The 21,206-nt window shown below is 35.5% G+C and overlaps 1 protein-coding gene across 1 annotated transcript; it reads left to right on the forward strand.

Moving 5' to 3' along the window:
- The first annotated feature begins 1,556 nt into the window (after positions 1 to 1,556).
- On the forward strand, positions 1,557 to 20,855 carry LOC111509965 (uncharacterized). Its single transcript, XM_074172510.1, has 2 exons — positions 1,557 to 3,035; positions 20,303 to 20,855. Exons 1-2 carry the CDS (start codon positions 2,076 to 2,078, stop codon positions 20,579 to 20,581), a joined length of 1,239 nt encoding a protein of 412 aa, XP_074028611.1. The 5' UTR covers positions 1,557 to 2,075; the 3' UTR covers positions 20,582 to 20,855.
- Positions 20,856 to 21,206: the final 351 nt, after the last annotated feature.

The following is a 21,206-nucleotide window of genomic DNA, read 5'->3' on the forward strand; positions in this document are numbered from 1 at the left end:
GCCAACTTCTATATATATATATATATATATATATATATATATATATATATATATATATATATATATATATATATATATATATAATATATATAGAAGGAAAGGTTAGCTCGACTGGCTAAGTTAAGGAATAACGTAGGGAATGAATCGGGTATAGCAGTCAGAGGCAGAAAGATTATAAAACTCTTTTTTCTGTTCAAGCTTTCGAGGCGTTTATTGTCTCTTCATCGGGAACTCTACAATAATTATTGAATAAACAAACGGGTATGGACAACGTGTTCATACTTACGAAAGTGAGGTTAAAATGAAGTTAACACATAAGTAACAAAGAGGACCTCATATATGTATGTCAAGATTGAAATTGGTTAAAAACATGTAATATTCAGTCAGAATTTTGCAATAATGTGAGATGATTGCAAGAATAATATGAAACAATGAATTTTAAAATTGAACTCAACAGGTAGTCAGACATGATTGACACAAAACATTAAGTTTGACAGAATTTCTTGTTCTGACCAATGCATTGCTGCCAATGAGATTTCACAGAACTGTAAAATGATGAATCGCAGAGAGTGAAGGTAAGGAGTTTCTGTTCTGAAATTGTTAAGTATTATCAAATTTATTTTCTTTATTTAAGCAAAGGAGATAGGTATAAATCAGGCTGGGACTTTCAATGTCTGTCCTGGAATTAATAGTATTTGAATTTTTAAATATATGACTGCTATACCCCATTCATTCCCTACGTTATTCCTATATATATATATATATATATACATGTATTCTTGATGTGACATCTGTGGTTCATGATATGTATCACTATTCGTTTTTATGAATTAATATTGGTTCAGACTTATTTTAGGGGGTTATGTTCTAAAATGTGTTATGGGGCTGGTTGTCTCAACTTGACGGGGGCTGATAGTCACATGTGACAATCAACACCATATATGTGTGCTGCATTTTTTGTTGGCTTTTTGAGCTTCTGCTACATACAATTTTGTTTGTTTCAGAGTAAATCATAGAAATGTCATGGCATCATATGAGTAAGTCTGATCGACTTGCTTTACACGCTACATGCTGCAAAAGAAGTGAAAAAGGCGAAGTATTTTGGGACTAATTATTATCGCACGCTGCCACGGTTTTGTAAAAAAATTCACTGTCGAAGAGATAAACATCATAGTGTTATCGATACCATCAACAAAAATCGGTTATCAAAGGAAGAAGAAGGAACAGAAGGAAGAATTAGAAAGATACATACTTATGGCTTCAAGTATTTATTTCGGTTTGTCTCCCAAGGATATTCGAGCATGCCGTTTTTGAATAAGCCGTATGAATAAGCTAGTTAGTCCCGATTTATTCACGTCATTTATGAAGAGACCTCCTTGTATATCATTTAGAATAGAACACCTGAAACTACCAGCTTCACCCAAGCCACGAGTTTTAATCCACATAATGTTAGAAGTTATTTCGATTGAAGGACTGATCTTTGCAAAAAAAATGACATAGTACTGCCACCATACTGTACTCACCGCTTACCACCTTTGGGCAGGTCAATGGGAAATGTTCCTCCTGACGAAAATCAAGTAGTTTTCATGAAACAGCTCTGAAACAACGCATTTTAAATTTATCATTTCAACCTTTTTCTTTAAAAAATTATTTAAACACTTGAAGAAGAGGAATGAAATAATGCATTCAACATTTAAAGGGAATCGTTTCTATTTCACCATTTGGCAATATCGGTTATAGCTAATAAAGGACAATGAATCTGTTACCTGTATGAGACAAACAAATATGACATATTTCAGAGGCGTGCTGTTCTGTTTACTTATGTTCCGAGTTCCGAGACATTGTGTGACATATGTCATTTTGTGCACCTAACCTATCTTCCTCTATATAAATGAATAACAAAACAACTGTTGTTTATGTGTTATGTCGAAATAACATGATACCTTTTAATTATTGAAACGTATTTGTCCAAACATCTCTTTTATCAGCATAAACAACCCACCCACTTTTTTGTAATTCCCCAAAGTGTAAAGCTGTTCACAAAACATTTCGTGAATATGGATAATTAATTGTATATGCTTTGTAGCAATTTCTGTCTGTTTCATGGGCAAATAATGTCAGTTCGTCTTTCGACAAACTTTCCTTTAACAGTCGCAATGAGGTTCAACCAAAGTAGGAAAAGTATATTATGTTTAGAGTCAATTGCGAAACTTGCTGTGGTGTTTTGTGTCTTACCAAATTGTGAATTCAAAAATCGGCCGCTTCATCAACACATGTTTTTGAAGTTTTACACCCTCATAATCATTTCTGTCGTGTTCGGAACTTCAGTTTACTCGATTTATTCTCGATATACGAATGCAGAGGAGATATATGGAAACATTGGAGCAGTTGTGAAGTTTTTAGACATATGTAGTGAACTTTTTGCACTGTTATTATTTTTAATAGCAGCGTTTGGTTCTATTTCTAGAAAGGCAATCAAATGGAATGAATTGATCCAGAAATTTGTGAGTTTAGAAGATTCTCAAAATCTCAACACCGAGGAAACGAAAGACTTTAGTTTCTTCTCTAATGCCAGCTCCATGTTTATTATCAGCAGTTTTGCACATTTCGTCTTATGGTATCTAGAGACCGTGTACAACCCAGCAGGTTCAATGACTGTAATACGATACTACGGAGTCAACTGTTTTCTAACTTACGCGGAACTTTTTCATATCAATATCATATCTAATTTATTCATTTGCATCAAACGCAAATATGAAGATGTGAACGAAATTGTTATGAGAAATGATACCGACATTTTCAATATAACACAGAGGATAAAAATAGTTGAAAGGCTCTACTCAGAAATGGATACAATAACAATACTGGTTAATGAGTGGTACGGTTGGATATTTTTAGCAATGTTTTCTCAGATTATCATGATGATACTCCATACCCTAACTTCACCTATATCCCTCTATTATTTGTCATCGAACAAAATGGAAATATGGTCGGAAGCCCAAATATTGCATATTATATATGGAATATTTTCAATAGTAAGTGAATAATGTTGATTTTTTGCACTTTTTTTTTCGTGGAGATTGAAAAATATTTTACAAATGAGATTTAACTCCAACAAAATAAATAGTCACCAGAACTGCACTAACTCTATAGAAAATTTATCAATAACAATAATATGGTGGAATGTTTGAAGGTAGATCAAAATCTTAGATGGCACAAACATGCTGAATACGTAACAAAAAAATTGAGATCATTGATAACAAAATTCAAACTGTATCAAAAATTATTCGACTCGACACAAATGAAGACACTTTATGCAAGCCTAGTTCAAACACAAATGAACTATGGCATACGTGTTTGGGGTGGGATAACTAATAAATATATTAAAAACCTAGAAGTGACACAAAAATGGCTGATAAAGATATTGTATAATGAAAGCTACAGATTTCCGGCAGATAAACTCAAGCTATCTACAATCCATCAACTGTACTTCCTTAATCTTGCATCTTACCATCACCAACACAAGTATGAACTGACACAAATAGACCATCCATACAAAGCTCGACTGAAAAACCAAACAACCAGAATACCAAAGATTGGAACTAGAAAAAACCAACGATTCCTTTCTTATCTAGGCCCGATTATTTACAGACAAATCCCAAATGAAATAAAAACACTCAATAGTCGTTTCCTATTTGAAAATAAGTTGGAGGTATGGATTTTAAACCAGCCCTCCGAACTAATTCTCTAAACTTTTCAAAGAGAAATTCAGAAAACAAGTTAAAAATAATTTGGACCCTAACACACAGACACAGAAAAGTTTAAAGTACATTTAACTTGAATTGCCTTGAATATACTGCTTATATTTGTGAACATCAAAAGATATTTATAAAAAAAATCTAGGAAAAAAAAAGATTAATATCTTTGTGGGCTCCCAACTTCACCTATACCCCCCTTCCTCAATTCACTCTTATTGTTATATTTTATTATCATTGTTTAACTCTCTGATCTAATATTCTAATATAACGCATTTATATATATATATATATATATATATATATATATATATATATATATATATATATATATATATATATATATATATATATATATATATATATATATATGTATGTATAGATATGTTTATATATGTAAGTATATCTGCACTTTCATTATATATAATATTATTATTTTCACTTTATTATTACATTTTATAGATCAGACTCATGTTTTAGTAGCATACCCATGCACAAGGTTTCACCTTTTATGGGTTTTCTATATTATTTGCTATTATTGTTACTCACTCTGTTGTACATCTAAATATTATGAGCAAATAAATTATTTGTATGTAATGTAATTATGTAATTATGTAAAGTTGACAACGTTTCGTGGTGCATTTCATTAGTTCGGTTTTCCATTGTCTAATACGATATAAATTGATTTGAAATATCTGAAAGAACCTACAACCAGTACTTGTACTTCCCTACATCAGAGGATTGTCGGAAATAATAAGGATTGGGTCCAAGTATAACATCAGAACCTGCTTCAGATCTAGGAACACTATACGTAGCAGCCTCACGAAAACCAGGCCACCAAACGCGAACTGCGATTCCAAGAATTGCATTTATCGGATACCCTGCGAATGCGGAGTATCATATATCGGTGAAACTAAGAGTCCATTGAAAGTTCTCTTTGCCAAGCATATGAAACACACACAGCGAAGAGAAACCAGCAACTCAGAAATAGCACAGCACGTTTGGACTCATCAACGTGACATCAAGTGGGCTCAAGCTGAAATCATCCACAAGGAAGAACACTGGTTTAGAAGAAAATTCAAAGAAGCCGCATATATGTTATCCAACATCACATTTAGCCAAGCTAGCGTAGAGATACGCAACATATGGAAACGGTCATCTACCGCTAAAACCCATGAAGCGGAGAGAGGCAAGAGGGGATAGTTGAAAGCACTCGAATGGCCTATAAATAGTCAGATCTTGTAGTTATCACCAGTTATCACCCGAAGATGATTGTGGATACTAATAATCGAAACGTCGTGAAGTAACTTGAATTTGAAGTAATTTTCATTTCTTCTTAATAATTTTTTTAATTTTCATCTCGTGTTGATAGTTCAATTTTCTTGATTTTTTGGTTGTTGCTTGTATTTTATTTCATTGTAATTTCAGTTTTTTTTGCTTAATATAATTGTTATTTTCAGGTAATCTTTTTTAATTTTGTCACAGATTCTTTCAGGGATTTCAAATTAAAATTTATATCATATTGGACAATGGAAGTCCGAACTAATGAAATGCACCACCAAACATTGTCAATCACCTTCAAACAAGCTATCAGTCCTGGTTCAGTGTACACATGATTTTTGTACCCAATGGTCATTTAACCCAGGGTGTGGGGAGAGACTGTTAGTTGATAATGTTTCGCTTGCGTTTACGCAACTGTTTTTATCAAGTACTTTCTTGGTTTTTCTCATTTTGTCTTCAATCGAGGACCGCCTGCCCAGTACTGACGATGCCCAATAGGCTGAAACAGCTGTCTATCGGTGGCTCTTAAATTGAAATCAATATGAGAATGATCAAAAAGTACTATCTATTTATTTTTTGATTTTCATGGAATTATTTTCCAGCAGCTTGACTGCATTAACCTTTCTAGATTTTATAGTTACAGATAACTCTTTCATTGGCGTTAACAACAATGGATTTACATAATCTAAATATCCGATACAAATCAACGCTAACTCTACCAAGCCACAGAACAGCTCTCTTCAAAGGTTCATTTTTGTATTATGAAATTTGGAATAAGATTCCACCTGGTTATGAAGACTTACCCTTGACTTTATTCAAGAAACTTGTTAAAAATTAAAGTTTGAACAAATCCTTTGCACTAGAAATGAATTGAAGCATCTTCTTAAAAAAGAGAGACCCAAATAACTGCGTTAGTATCTAACATTATTAAACGTCGTTTTATGCATCTGTTTCAGATGCACAGATGAATGGAAGAACAAGTCTCTTCAGCTGACTAGCCTTGAACTCTGCCTTTTGACTGACATTATTTTTTATATATTTTGTATTGCAGTCAATGAAAACGATTACTATTATTATTATTATTAATTTTTTGTAATTCCCTGAAGTAAAAAGCTGTTCACATAACATTTTCGTGAGTGTAAGGAAATTAATTAATGAATATTGCATATACAACGTAGAAATTCATGTTGATTATAAAATGATAGAAGGGTGTTTATGAGCAAATGATATCAGATATCATGTTTAAAAACAATGATATATTGTTTTGTGTCTTACCAAACCTCGATCAATTGCATGTTTTCAACGTTTTACGCACTCCTAATTATTTCTAACGTTCGTGTTGGAAGATGTATTCTCGATAAAAGAATGCAGAGGAGATATGTTATAGTTATGTTTAATTTGCGGACTGAGAATTGGAGAGGTCTTACCTTTTACCATGCGACTACTAGCACGGTTTAGATGATACGCGAAAGAAAATCGATCGTCCAACTTTCAGGTAACGTTGAACCACCTGTGAAGGTTTTATATTGATGTAGAGTATTTGTGAAAATATATGACTATTTTCATTATCAGCTTTCATTTCTAAAATCTCAAATAAGTGGAACGACTTGATCCGGAAGTTTGAGAATATAAAAGTTTCAAAAAATTGTAATACCGAAGAAATAGAAAACTAATGCCAGCTCCATGTTTATGACCAGCAGTACCTCTCTAGGTAACTATTGTTCATCGTTTTGAGGTTCTATTCAGTACACCTCAAATTTCACTGTTTAAGTGCTCTTTCATTTGGAGAATGGCGTTTATGTTGAGAAAGTTCCTGAGAACGGTTTTCCAAATGGATTTAATCTTCAGCAATTCAAATCCAATGTGAATCACTACTTTCACACAGGCACCGATCTCAGAACGACTTAAGGTTTTTCCTGTAGTGCTTCTGTTTTTTACTTAAAAAAATATGAAACACTGTGTGACCTCAGAAATATCTCCCTGGAAACTGGAATGAACCAATTCAATTTGTAACTATCAATCATTGAACCTTGTTTGAGAAAAAGGTGATCTTCCATCATTTGAAAATTATTGAACTTATTGAGCTCGTTCTCAAAAATTTCTAAAAGGTCGTGCACAATAAACTTGTTGATTGTTTCAAAGCCTATAAACAGATCATGAAAAGCTCGCATGGCTATACAATATCTTGGTTGCAGGCACGTTGAAACTATCTCTTTTGAACTACCAAATAATACGGAATAAATAACACTTTTGATGAGAACAATGTGACTTATGGAAACTCTTGGATCTCTCGAAGACATTCGACTTTAAAATTCTCGTATTACTCTATTAGGTCAAGCACTAGGGGCTGTATCGGTTCAAAATGGTTTGAATCATACGCGACCAGAATGGAACATGCACCAAAAATTATTGATAACTCGACAAGCCGGTCTTAAGAGCGCACTTGACGTATTAGTGTGAAGATAGCCACGCTCTACCATCCACAGTTTCTGACGTGTTGACTGTCGATATTGGGATGGAGGAGAAATTGTAAGCAGTGTTGCCAAGTTTCTCATAAGTTTAAGGCTGGTATTTAATTGTGCAATATCATACAAAAGAGCCGAACAAATCAAGAAAAATTTTCTGAACGTATATACACAGAGAAGAACTTCAAATAAAATTTTTCACTGATAATTTTTCATAACCGTATTGAGTAAGCATATCAAGCGTATTAATAGTATTGATTTTGACACGCATTATTATTTTTTCGAAGATGAATACTTCCTATTCTCTGACAAAACTTGGTATTTTCAAAATCACGGCAAGAACTTCGTGAAATTTTCTAGAATAACTTTAAGAGAGGTGCACTAACAGAGTGAATCATTAAATCAGCGAGACGTGCCGTAACGCCTAGATTACAACATTTTATACTTAGGAAAATAAAAAAATCCTATTTTCCGATGAGTAACCCCATGATATTTCGTAGAAAACCATTTGCTGATGTGTACTAACATGGTGGTTCATCAAATTAGCGTGACATGCCGTAACGACTCTAATACAAATTTTTATTGTTCGGAATATAAAAAATTCATATTTTCCAAACTACGATGAGTACCCCCATTAAATTTTGTGAAAAACCATTTGCTGATGTGTACTTACAGGGAGAATCATCAAATTAGTGTGACATGCCGTACCGACTCTGATACAAATTTTTATTTTTAGGAGAATAAAAGATTCATATTTTCCAATCTACGATGAGTACCATCAAGAAATTTTGTGAAAAACCATTTGCTGATGTACTTACAGGTGGGATCATCAAATTAGCCTGACATGCCGTACCGACTGTAATACGAATTTTTATTTTTCGGAAAAAATTCCAATTTTCCAATCTACGATGAGTACTCCCAAGAAATTTTGTGAAAAACCATTTGCTAATGCGTACTAACAGAGTGGATCATCAAATTAGCGTGACATGCCGTACCGACTCTAATACGAACTTTTATTGTTCGGAAAGTAAAAAATTCGTATTTTCCAATCTACGATGAGTACCCCCATGAAATTTGATGAAAAACCATTTGCTGATGAGTACTAATAGGGTGAATCATGAAGTTAGGGTGACATGCCACATGAACTGCGATAAGAATTTTTATATTTACAAAAATGAAAAATTTATATTTTCCAATCTACGATGAGTACCTACCCATGAAATTTTTGAAACACCATTTGCTGATATATACTGAGAGGGTTATGCATGAAATTAGCGTGACATGCCGTACCGACTGTGATACGAATTTTCATACTTAGAAAAATGAAAAAATTCTTTTTATCCCAATTAACAATGAGTTGCCCGTGAAATTCTCTGGAAGACCTTCAAGTGAGGTGTCTTAATAGGGTGAATTGAAAAATTTTCAAAACTACCATGAATATTCCTGATGTTTCAGTGAGCTAAAGGCTTGAACATAATGATCATTACTCATTGATTTGCATTTCAATTATTAAGTAACAATAATACAATGAGTATCCCCATGAAATTTTGCGAAAGACCATTTGCAGATGTGTACTAACAAGGTGAATCATGAAATTAGGGTGACATGCCGTACGGACTGCGATACAAATTTTTATTGTTAGGAAAATGGAAAATTCGTATTCTCCAATCTACGATGAGTACCATAATGAAATTTTGTGAAAGACCATTTACTGATGTGTACTAACAGGGTGAATCCTGAAATTAAGGTGATATGCCATACGGACCGAGATACGAATTTTTATAGTTATAAAAATGAAAACGTCATCTGTATCTGTAGAGTAGGGAGGGTGAGTGTAAGCCCATGCACTTAGGCCACATGTGACCCATTGTACATCCTCCCGAGGAGTTGTCCTCCTAGATCATCGTCCATCCTATCCTTTCCAGGAAGGTGGACAGGTCGCTAGGAGACATCTCCTTTATATCGGCAGGTGTAGGCCAAGACTCACCGAACACACACTCTCTTATTGACGATAACTCCGGGCACTAGCACAGGACATGCCTGACAGTCTCATCTTCCTGTTCACACATCCTGCATAGAGGTGTGTCCACTAGCCCCATATTATGTAGGTGTTTCCTTAGCTGACAGTGGCCAGTCAGAAATCCTACTGTAAGGCGTAGATTTCTCCTGGTCATCGCCAGATATTTCTTCGGCGCCAGCTTCCCAGGGTCGCCCAAGGTGATCCTGGCAAGATTACATCCTTTGATTTCATCCCATCTCTTTAAAGATTGAGCATGGGTGTAACATTTGACTAGTTCCGCAATTGTCGAAGTCATCAGGCCGTGGGTGCCACTGGGTCCTAAAATTCTTAGTCCAGCCGCTTCCTTGGCTAAAGAGTCGGTAATGCGATTACGTTCACTCCTGTCGTGCCCTTCAACCCACCTCAGGATAATGTTATTATTTACCGAGGCTTTGGCTAAATCTTGGTGGCACTCTAGTGCTAGCCCTGAAGTAACACGCTGTCTGTTCAAGGCTAATAGTGCTTGTCTGCTATCAGTGCAGATTGTTATGTTTTTGCCAGAAATTCTTTTCTTGGTTATTTCTTTTGTGGCGATTGAGATACTAGCCAGTTCTGTTTGGACCACACTGGTATTTCTTCCCATTCCCCACTTAATCCTTAGGCTTAGTGATCTGGAGTACACTCCACATCCTGAGCCTTCTTTGGTTTTTGAGCCGTCTGTATAAATCCGTATTGCATTTGTAACATCTGACTCTGTATGAAAACGTCATATTCTCCAATCTACGATGAGTTCCTTCATGCAATTTTGTGAAAGACCATTTGCCTATGTGTACTAACAGGGTGAATCATCAAATTAGGGTGACATGCCGTACGGACTGCGATACGAATTTTTATAGTTAGGAAAATGAAAAATTCATTCTCTAATCTACGATGAGTACCCCCATGACATGCCGTACAGACTGCTGACTGTACGGACTGCGATTCGTATCGCACTTTGTACGGCATGTCATGAGGGTACTTATCGTATATTGGAAAATATGAATTTTTCATTTTCCTAAATACAAAAATTTGTATCGTAGTCCGTAGGGCATGTCACCCTAATTTGATGATTCACCCTGTTAGTACACATCAGCACATGGCTTTTCACAAAATTTCATGGGGGTACTCACCGTATATTGGAAAATATGAATTTTTCATTTTTCTAACTATAAAAATGCGTATGGCAGTCCGTACGGCATGTCACGCTAATTTCAGGATTCACTCTGATAGTACACATCAGCAAATTGTCTTTCAGAAAATTTCATGGGGGTACTTATCGTAGATTGGAAAATACGAATTTTCCATTTCCCTTACAATAAAAATTCGTATCGCAGTCCGTACGGCATGTCACTCTAATTTGATGATTCACCCACCATCAGCAAATGGTCTTTCACTTATCGCAGATTGGAAAATATGAATTTGTCATATTTCTGATTATAAAAATGCGTATCGCAGTCCGTACGGCATGTCACCCTAATGTTAGTATTCACCCTGTTAGTACACATCAGTAAATGGTCTTTCACAAAATTTCATGGGGGTACTCTTCGTAGATTGGAAAATATAAATTTTTCATTTTCCTAACTATAAACATTCGTATCGCAGTTCGTTCGGCATGTCACCCTAATTTCAGGATTCACCATGATAGTACACATCAGCAAATGGTCTTTCAGAAAATTTCATGGGGGTACTCATCGTAGATTGGAAAATATGAATTTTTCATTTTCCTAAATATAAAAATTCGTATTGTAGTCCGTACGGCATGTCACTCTAAATTGAGGATCCATCCTGTTAGTACACATCAGCAAATGGTCTTTCTCAAAATTCAAGGGGGTACTCATCGTAGATTGAAAAATATGATTTTTTTTATTTTCCTAAGTATAAAATCAAGGCGAAACGGCACGTCACGCTGATTTAATGATGAGAATAATGCGTGTCAAAATCGATACTGTTAATACGCTTGATATGCTTACTCAATATGGTTATGAAAAATTATCAGTGAAAATTTTCATTTCAAGTTCTTCTCTGTGTATATACGTTTAGAAAATTTTTCTTGATTTGTTCGGCTCATTAGTATGATATCGCCTAATTAAATACCAGCTTTAAATTTTTGAGAAACTTGGCAACACTGCTTACAATTTCTCCTCTATCCCAACATCGACAGTCAACACGTCAGAAACTGTGGATGGAAAAGCGTGGCTAACTTCACGTTAATCCTTGAGGTATCCATGGCAGTGCCACAAGGTAGTTCAAGGGCTGTTAAGTTCTCGAATATTCCCCCTTATATTTAGTTTATAGTTATTATTAATAATGAACATATGTCAAGATATATTCCGCATTTTTCCATTACCCAACATACGGCTCTTTCCTGGCACTTATCGTTAAAGGGACTAGCTGAAAGGTGCGAAGCGTGGTGCTAATGAGTACCAACCAATCAAAAAGGTACCGATTTACGTGTGCTTTCTTACAGCCTGGCCAAGGGACATTCGCCGATGCGAATATTCGCGCGGTGCGAACGACGAAGCGTTTAGCTACTGAAATAAACGCATAGCAATATACTTATGAAGCCACCCGCAACGGCGACAGGCAAAATGTATCGAGCGAACCGCGTGGGAGACTTGCGGCGCGATGGGCGAGAAAAACAAAGGTACTTAATCTGTGACAAAGGCATGAATCAGTACGACGCGTACCATGGAGTCGAGCGGCAGTCGCGGCGAATAGTGCAGTGATCAAACGAGTTTGGTTGTTTTCGCCGCGAAAAATAAACACCGAGACTTTTATGAAATACTAGCTAGACCAGCTATTTGGAAGTCTGGCCATCCACAGGATAAATTTAAACATGTAGTGAAGAGATTGCGAACAAAAAAGGCTGATTAAAATGTCAGAAATCCATTATTCATTCTAGCATCAATTACAAGTAAGTTGTTTTTTGTTCCAGTTGTACAAAAAAGTACTGTCATACAATTTAGATTTTTGCAATAAATAACACAATTCTCTGAAAGTGTTGTTTTTATTTCATGAAATATTGATATACAGGGTAACATTCAATTAGCTGATAATGTTTTGGGCGAAGATAGTTCCAAAACAATTTATTTATAAAAAAAATGCGTTTGCGATCATTACTTTCTTGGGATGTATACTATAGGTAATTCTCCAAAATATGATAAGCTAATTAAATATTACTTTTATACTTAGATAAATATGTAATGTAGATTAATATAGATGTATATGTATCTATAGTTAGGTAAGTGCATTCCTGTCTAAAACAATTTTTCAGCGGCTCTTAAAATTTTGTTTGCATTAACTGTTTTCTCTAATTCGAATGTTTCAATACCCATTCTGGTATACTCAAAAAATTTTTCTGGATATAATCTGTATTTCCCGTACTTCTTGTGGAATTCTCCATCTATACCCCGATTCTTATTCACATCATGTACTCCACAATCTCTTTCAAATATTAGGTCTTGAACCAAAAAACTATTACTTTCTAAACAATATCCAGATAATTTAGATAAAGACATTTTGCTGTCGAACTACTGGTCGCGGCAGCGAACGTGACTGCCCGTGACCTGCAAACTGTGCCGCGCGAATTGTTGCCTCGTTCCCCGCTTCGACGTTCGCACCGCCGATCCCCGTGGTCAGGCCGTTATTCTCACACCGCAATCAACAGCTTACAGTACAGGATTCTCTGACGATTGGGAAGCTGTAGAGTAAGGGCAAGCGCACATTACAGACTTTTTATCGGCCGATAGTTTAGTTGGATGCTTATTAGTATAGAATCATAATGTGAGTCCGCACATCTAAGCGATTCCAGTCGGCCAACTGAATAATCAGAAACAAGTTGGATAGGCTTTCCAATTCTGATTCAATTACAAAGTTGGACAACTATCGGCCGAGTTCTAATCAGACTGTGTGTTTATGAGAGTGCGCAGACTCATCAACTTAACAGTCGGTGCCTGCAGACTCCCCACTCTACATTCCATTGTTGATATCTGATATCAAATATTATCTAGTACCTTCTTTATCTTTGAATATATTTGCGTTTTCATTACATATTTTTTTTTTCATAATTATGTCGAATATTGGCGAATGTTCAGTAGAAAATTTAATTGCAGGTTGTTCCTGCATGGGGTGAAATGGATGATGCAGACAGAAGAAAACTAGCCTTCCTCGATAACATTCTTCAATACTTTCAATACAACGCGTCAAAATATTATATACATCAACAACTGTTCAGACTTTTCAGTTGGTGGTCTGTGCACCCGCACCGAACCGAACAGTTTTGTTTGAGTAGTGTGCCCCCACCCAACCCAACCAGACTAAACTATCAGCCGATAAAAAGTCTTTAGTGTACGTTTGCCCTAAGAGCAGGTAAAGTGTGAACTTTAACCGGAAGCTGCAACTGAAGCTGTAGGTAAAGTGAAAACCTTTGACGATTTTATTCGACATACCTACAGAGAATAAAAACTCAATCAATTTCGCAACGAGAAATTTCATTTTAACTGAAATTTATTGATGGCCTAGTTCAGCTTGGCACAAAGTAGCAGAAAACTGGTTTATCAACTCCAGACCATCAACGGAACCTGGAGAAAATCAAAGCTATTTTTTTAAACTTTCGAAACACGTTAGTATATCAGTTATGATGAAAACATCTGTTTTTCCAAGAATATAATATGTCTTGGAATTTGCATCAATGAGAGGGTAAAATATGGACACACATTGATTATCTTTGTAAGAAACTAAGCCAAACTTGCTACGGTTTGAGGATTCTTTGCAGAAGCTCAAATATCTACATTGCTAAAATATTTTACGGTAAATTTCTACTCTCATACTTGATATGATATTATCATTCGGTAGATATTGATATTATCATACCAATATCGACAAAACACGATATTGCTTCACCAATTAAATATATCTGTCCGTCTTGCAGACAGCTTTGTTATGAGCGTGACTGACCCAGTTTATTATAATTCTCTAAGTGCGAAGCTGCTCACGACAAAACATTTCATTAATGTAGACGAATAATTTGATAAGTAGTGTGACTTGTTGATTATGAAATAATAGGAGGGTGTTACAGTTTATCTTTCGACACACTCCACTTTTAATTGTCGCGATGAGGTTTACCCATAGTAGAAAAAGTATTTTGTCTCTAGAGCCAATGGCAAAATTTGCTGTAGTGCTTTGTGTCTTACCAAACTGCAACTTCAAAAATGGACCGCTCCATCGAAACAAGTTTGTCACTTTTTACACCCTTCTAATGATTTCTGTCGTGGTTCTAGGCTCAATTTACTCCATGTGGTTTCGAACATACAATGCAAGACAGTTATATGGAAAAATGGGCTCAGTTATGATGTTTTTGGATTTATCTGGCGAATTTGTTGCAGTGTTATTATTTTTATTATCAGCATTCGCTTCTATTTCAACAAAAGCAAACAAGTGGAATGAACTGATTCAACATTTTGAGGGTTTGGAAACTTCTGAAAATCTAAATACTGAGGAAACTAACACCTCAGGAATCTTCACTAATGCCAGCTTTATATTTTTCTTCAGTAGTTTTACACATATCATATTGTGGTACCTACAAATCATATTCGACACCGCAAATTTACTCACCATGTTACGATGCTACGGAATATACTCTTTTCTGATTTATGTGGAGTTACTCCAAGTCATTATCATCTCCAATTTATTTATCTGCATCAAACACAAATATGAAGATATAAACAGAATTTTGATAAGAAATGATACAAACGTTCTTAATGTGACGCAGAGGATAAAAAAAGTAGAAAGGCTCTACTCAGAAATGGATGCTATAACAACAATAATTAACGACTGGTACGGCTGGATTTTTCTAGTGATGTTATCCCACATTAGTTTGGTGATACTTTATTCCCTGACTTTACGTGTATCTTTGTATTATTTTTCATCCGAAAAGCTAGAAAGATCATTCGAGGCTTTTATATTGGATGTCTTATACGGAATATATTCAATAGTAAGTAAATAACTCCAAAAATTTTGCTATTTCCTGCCATATTTTCTATTGGGGTGAAACAGATATAACGTAAAAAATATCAAAGATTATAAAATTCGATTCAAGTAGTAGTAATATCAGTTAAGCCTAGTGTTTCTATAGATTTAATTAAATCATTTACGGTCTGGAACATTGCAAATACCAGTTATGGTACATCTTAATTCGATTTATATTTGCGATTCTTTTGTAATTTGTGAAGTACGTCGCAAATATTAATTTTTTATATCCAGACAGGTGGTTTCAAAAGATTCCGCCTAATATTTGTTTCCATCGCATAAGCGGCCTGCAAACAATTGGGAAGAATACATTAAAGTCCAATGTCCATGACTCTACTCGTATTTTTGCATAGAACCGATTTTGGCCATTAGGAGGGCCTCTGGTGACAGAGGGTGGAACAAAGTTAGGGTCATGATTCCATTTATAAGTTTATTGTTATTAAGGCTAATGCGGCAGCTAGTACAATTTGGTGTCAGCGGTGGGATATTTGATTGAGAATCAGTTTTTTCAATAAGTAATACAATTTTTTGCAAGATTTTTCCTGTAGAGGTTTCACAAATCTATAACATATTAAGCTTCACACTAGCTTCCTCAAAAAAATATTGTTACATTTCAACTTAGTGTTAATTGGAAAGTTGAATATTCACAAGAACACAGTTGAATTTCATTACAGGCGCAAGAATCTGAAGGTAAGGAAATAAACTTGAGGTGTCACGGTTTTGAGAACATTCAAAACATATTGTCTGACCTGACATTACTATATCCGGTTCGTAGACATTTATTTTCTTGGAGAAAACCGATGCCTGGGTTTTTGTGGCATTGAATTGAACCTGGTTACTTTCACCCCAATTCGAAATCACTTCTACATCCTCTTTAAGATATGCAACCTTCTGCTGGCCGTGAAGATGTGTCTCCGTAGCCGATGTCCTGGAATCCAAATGGAATGACGATACAAGTCATCAGCAAAGCAATATATTGGATTCTTGTTTTTTTCCAATTCGTAGATAGGATTGTAGACAATATGGATCCCTGCGCATATTTATTGACGGCTACTTGCAGGGAACGTTTGACCAGCAAACGGTTAAAACGGTTAGAAATATCAAGCGGAACAGCTCTTGATTCTCCATGTTTCTCAATTGCGTTATTTCAAATATGGGTGACATACGATAAAAGGTCGCCTTTTGATCTTTGTCTCCGAAAGCCATATTGATGATCGCTCAAGATGTTGATTGCAGATGTTGGTGCACTGAGTTTATATTTGAGTCCTCTGATGTTGCAGACATCGATTTTGAAGTTGCTAATGGGCCTCTTAGCAAGTGCAGTTACCATGCTATTTTCCTGTGGACTGTTGTTAGGAAGACCCTGATGCTGTCTGTCAGAAATAGTAGTTTTCAAATAACTTCTGCAGAATCAATTCCCACCCGGAGATCCGATTAGGGAGCTATTTTACTTCCGGAGTATTTTGACCCTAGTAGCGCCATCATGCATTTTTTATTATATATGACAAGAGCGACAAGTGAGGTATAGAAAGAGATGTCTACTTTCAGTAATGCCATACTCAATATCGGTGGGCTCTGTATATATGTCTGAAGGGACTGATGGAACAGGTGGTAACATTGTAAAACTGTGGTAACTGAGGTAGAACCGATTCTATCTGTGAAGGATGATGTTCAGAAAGGTTCTACACGTATCTGCTGGAGACTGCCGGAGTCCCGGATCTAACGAATCAAAGGAGTATCAACTGTTTCATGTTCGAAGGACGTGAATATATTCTGATCATAAACCTTTGATGTTTGCGTTTAATATAAAACCAGAAACTACTTCTCTCAGATAAACCTAATACCTGGATTTCAGTAGTCAGTTTTCAACAGACATAAGACATATTTCTGGATCCAAAAATATTGTTGCTGGCGCCTTATCAAGAGTTTCGGACATAACTCTACAAAATTTTATGAACGTTAGCAAGTGGAAAGAAAAACAGGAACAAGATGATGAACTTCAGAAACTTTTGTCAGGAAAAACATCTCTCCAACTAAAAAAAATACATATGCCTGGAAGTGACAGTAAGATCTATTGTGATGTTTGAAGGTGGTTGACAATGTTTCGTGGTGTATTTCATCAGTTCGGACTTCCATTGTCTAATATAATATAAATAGATTTGAAAACCCTGAAAAAAACAATTAAAAAATTATTAATAACATTAACCAAAAATAACAATTTTATTAAACAAAAAACTGAAATTACAAAGAAAAAACATACAAGCAACAACCAAACAAATAAAAAATTGAAATATTAATAAAAGCTGAAAAATAAAAATTATTATTAACAAGAAATAAAAACTAAAAATTAAAAGATTTCAAACCAAGTTATGTCATGACGTTTCGATTGTTAGTATCCACAATCGTCTTCGGGTGATAACAACTTATTCCTCCGAGATCTGACTATTTATAGGTCGCTCGAGTGCTTTCACCTATCCTCTCTTCACTTTTTCCGATTCATTGGTTTTTAGCGGGAGATGACCGTTTGGCGGGATTTGGTCGTTTTTCCCTTGATTAGAGGTTTTCATATGTTACGTATCTCTACGCTAGCTTGACTAAATGCGTTGTTGGACAAAATATACGCGGCTTCTTTGAGTTTCCTTCTAAACCAGTGTTCCTCTTTGTGGATGATTTCAGCTTGAACCCACTTGATGTTATATTGATGAGTCCAAACATGCTCTGCTATTCTTGATTTGCTGGTTTCTCCTCGCTGTGTGTGTTTCTTGTGCTCAGCAATGCGAACATTCAATGGCCTCTTAGTTTCACCGATGTATGTTTCTCCGCACTCGCAGGGTATCCGGTAAATGCAATTTTTGGAATCACAGTCCGCGTTTGGTGGCCTGGTTTTTGTGAGGCTGCTACGGATAGTGTTCCCAGATCTGAAGCAGGTCCTGATGTTGTACTTGGACCCAATCCTTCTTATCCTTTCCGATAATCCTCTGATGTAGGGAAGTACAAGTACTGGTTGTGGCGGCTTCTCTTCCTTGTGGAGTTCTTCTAGCTAAGGCCTGTTCTATCCTCAACTTAGCTAGAAGACAGGGGTTTTCAAATCAATTTATATTATATTAGACAATGGAAGTCCGAACTGATGAAATATCTATTATGATGTTTCTACTCATCATATTAGACCATATGTTCCAAACATTTTAATGAAGGATATATTCAGACACAGTCTGTCTGGTATCAAATCCCTGGTATCAAATCAACTATAAAACCCATTGAAGTGAATATATTTGGCCTAGAATTGAATAAGATCTTCGAGAATGTGTTCAAAACTGGATCCCCTGTCAAAAATCCAAAGTGAATAAACATGTGGTTACTCTTGACGGCAAGTACAATATCCCAAACTCAAGGTTTGAACAAATCAATATTGATATCGTCCGACCTTTGCCACCTTCAAATGGTTTCTCTTATTGCCTGACATGCATAAATCGATTTTCCAGATGTTAGAAGCATTCCCTACGGAAGACATACGTGCTGAAATAGTGGCTAGGGCTCTATAATGGATGATTCACTAGATTTGGAGTACCTTCCAGAATAACCACAGATCAAGGAAGACAGTTCGAGAGTTCCTTATTCTCAAAATTTTCCAAAATAATGGGTTTCAATCACTTGAGAACTACACCATACCATGCAAGGTCTAATTGAATGATTGTAAGATTGCACAGAACTGTGAAAGCTGCTCTCAAATGCCATTCTGGAAAGTGGTTCGAGGATCTATCAAAAATCCTTCTTGGTACACGAGTTACACCGAAAGAAGATTTAGGTGGTACCAATAGCGCTGAGATGGTATGTGAAATGACCCTAAGAATTCCTGGAGAAATGGTTGTTGAAGATGCAAGATTCAACCCTAATCATGAAAATTTTCAAACAGCCTTAAGAAGAAAATAATGAAATGAAAACAACACAAGGTTCTGATCACAGCAATAGGAAAATATTCATATATAAAGAATTACCAACTGCTACACATGTCTTCGTTACAATAGATGCAGTCAAAAGACCTTTGCAACAGCCATATTCTGGATCATGCACAGTTTTGAAGCGAAAAGATAAATTTCACAATACACAAGACAAATCAACAATAAGGAAAAAAATATATCCATAGAGCGACCTAAACTAGTTTTTATAGAGAATCATCAGGATGAACCAGATATCAATAAAATTGGCCGGCAAAATCTTACTACTGAAAATGAAGACGAAATAGAAAAAGTTTCTACGGAAACTTTCTACGGAAAGGTTCTACACCACCCGCTATGGAAGGAAAGTTAATTTTCTTATTTAAGACATCCACAGTCTCAATCAGAAGGGGGGCAATGTGGTATCACATCATCACAGTCATTAGCGCCCAGTATAAGTGTTTAGAAGAAACAAAATATAAAAAACAATATGTGTGAGTTTGTTGATTGATTTTTCAAAAATTAATATAAATAGTTGTCAAAACATCTTAAGTATACTTCTATTGAAGAAGTTATTAGTAGTTATTTGCTAACTACATTAGTAATGATAATTATACTTCATTATATTTAATATGTGGGTCGTGGGACCCCAGGCAAAAAAATTTGGGAAACGCTGTTCTAGATCAAGAAACGAGTAGTATGAAGTAGTATGAATGTGGTATGTTTCTCACCATCACTCATGACTTTGTCAATATTAGATGTATATACTTTGTTTTTTTTTTACTGAAGTTGACTTTTCAGTTTCAGATTGTGGTTATTTTCATAATGATTTTCTGCATCGACTCAGCGACACGAGAACCCCAAAAACTCGTTAATTTCTGCGTAAACCTCGAATGCAAGTATCCCGACAGATATGAGCAGAACAAAAGAATCCGGAGTGCTGTAGAGAAGTTGGAATATTTATCGCCAAAATTCACCGCTGCTGATTTTTTTCAGATAACTAGATCGACACTCCTTTCTATTTTGAGCGTTATCACCACATACTTGATAGTGATATTACAACTTCACATCGATGATTGATAATCATGCAAATGAAGGATTGCAAAAAGTTGCTGAATTGACATGAAGAAGGTTTCTTAACGTTCCCAACACCAAATCGTTTTGATGTTGGGAACGATTTGGTGTTGGGAAAAAACTCCAGTAATATTCACTATTTTAAATGAAAAATGTTTTCTTTGCTTTACGAAATCATGTATTTCAAGTGTTTGACATTAGCAGAGAGAGCATTGCATATGCCCAAATCGATGGATTTTTTGTGGAACAAATAAATGACGTTGTTTTGTTCTCATCCTATCAGCTTGCCTAGTGATATTATTATGAATATTCGAATAAATAATAAAAGATTAAAAATCTGCATAAATTTCTGTGAGAGCACTGACCAGTTAGATCGTTGGAGGGTGCATAATGCTGAGACCACACACTACAACAACTATACCTACATTTAAATATGAAACACTATACCTGATGGGGATAAATCTCAATGCTCCACAGTGGATGGCTATTTTATTTAACTACACTTTGATAAATATTACTGGAGTTTCTTCCCAACACCAAACCGTTATTTTAAGACATCGACACGTGTTTCGATCACCAAGTGATCACTTGGTGATCGAAACACATGTCGAGGTTTCAAAATAACGGTTTG

The sequence above is a fragment of the Leptinotarsa decemlineata genome, unplaced genomic scaffold (genome assembly GCF_025532065.1).
Source record: "Leptinotarsa decemlineata unplaced genomic scaffold, Ldec_3_MD MMD2_tig00000133_RagTag_RagTag, whole genome shotgun sequence".
NCBI lineage: Eukaryota > Metazoa > Arthropoda > Insecta > Coleoptera > Chrysomelidae > Leptinotarsa > Leptinotarsa decemlineata.